Genomic DNA, 1,147 nt, shown 5'->3' with positions numbered 1-1,147 from the left:
GGCGGAGGAGGCGGAGGCGGAGGCGGAGGCGGGAGGAGGAGGAAGTCGCGGCGGCGGCACTGCTCCGGCACAAAGCGTGGGGCCGCAGTGCAGCGGGACGGGCTGGGTTGCGCTGGCGTCTGCGGGCTGGGCTGCTCGGGCTGGGCTGCTCGGGCGTTCTCCGGCGAGGACAGGCAGGGGAACGGTCCCAGGGGCCGCTGGAGAGCGTGGGTAGGTGGACGGAGGACCGCGGGACTCGGCTCTCTGTTCCCTTCTGCGTTTGCGCGCTTCAGAATCCCGCTCTGCTCGCCGGGTGCGGGCAGCCGCCCGAGCGCTGCCACCGGGACGGATGCCTCCGGCCCGGGGGCGCGCGGTTTCCGCTGAGCTGGTGTCTGTCGGGGTTTTGTTCAAAACGGTACCCTAAGGAGCCCTGGAGCTCGCTGGCAGGGCTCGGCGGGCTGGGGACGCGCCATTTCCCGGCGCAGTTCACGGGATCGCTGTCACACGAAGAAAACCACACAACACACAAACTTGGACGGAACTCCAAAAGTGAAGCCAGATGCGCCGTCTGCAACGATCGGGCTTCGTGTAAGCAAACTCCTCCTTCCTCCTCTTTAATCGAGTCGGAAACAAGCGAAGGGAAACGAGCCCTGACATTTCCGGAGAGGAAAACTTGCGCACCCCGCGACCGAAGCGGCGAGGGCGCCTCTTCGGGCGGAGTCCCCGCCGCCCAGACCGCAGAGGGGGCGCCGGCAGGAACTGCACGCGCCGGCAGCCCGGGCCGAGCAGCCCTTCCAAAGCCTGGGGACGCCAAGGCTCTGATGGGTCCTCCGAGGACCTGGGCCATGTGGGTCCCACAGGCTGGGCCGCCGAGCTGCAGACGCCAGTTTAAAAAGCAAACACCCAACAGTCTGAAAGCAGCAAGCAGATTGCACATTCTCTTCCTAATTCCAAGACGACATAATCCGTTTTAGTGGACGAGCCCGCGTGTTGTTTTTCCTTGCACGATTATTTTTAATGGTGGCTTGGCTGTGAGACTCGGTTTTATCAATAAAATGACATTCGCTATTAATCCTACGAAGGAATTTGCGGCTGTCTGATTAGATTCTGTCTCAGCATATTTTTCTCCAATTGTTTCCTGTTATTTGTCGATCCACTCATGTGTTTA

At 61.5% G+C, this 1,147-nt stretch overlaps 1 protein-coding gene across 1 annotated transcript in view; it reads right to left on the bottom strand.

Moving 5' to 3' along the window:
- Positions 1-916, bottom strand: part of LOC103262031 (frizzled-1) — a gene marked incomplete at its 3' end in the record, with an annotated part of 2,888 nt that extends 1,972 nt beyond the window's left edge. Inside the window, exons 1-2 of the mRNA XM_021713158.1 lie at positions 511-916; positions 61-371 (exon numbers count right to left, since the gene is read on the bottom strand). Coding sequence (XP_021568833.1) covers positions 61-371; positions 511-916 — 717 coding nt within the window. The remainder of the gene's footprint in view (positions 1-60; positions 372-510) is intronic.
- Between the last annotated feature and the right edge of the window lie 231 nt (positions 917-1,147).

The sequence above is a fragment of the Carlito syrichta genome, unplaced genomic scaffold (assembly GCF_000164805.1).
Source record: "Carlito syrichta isolate Samal-C Ts95f unplaced genomic scaffold, Tarsius_syrichta-2.0.1 Scaffold304306, whole genome shotgun sequence".
NCBI classification, from domain to species: Eukaryota; Metazoa; Chordata; class Mammalia; order Primates; family Tarsiidae; genus Carlito; species Carlito syrichta.
Note: the sequence above shows the minus strand (reverse complement) of the source record. Positions and strands in the feature narration are given on the sequence as shown.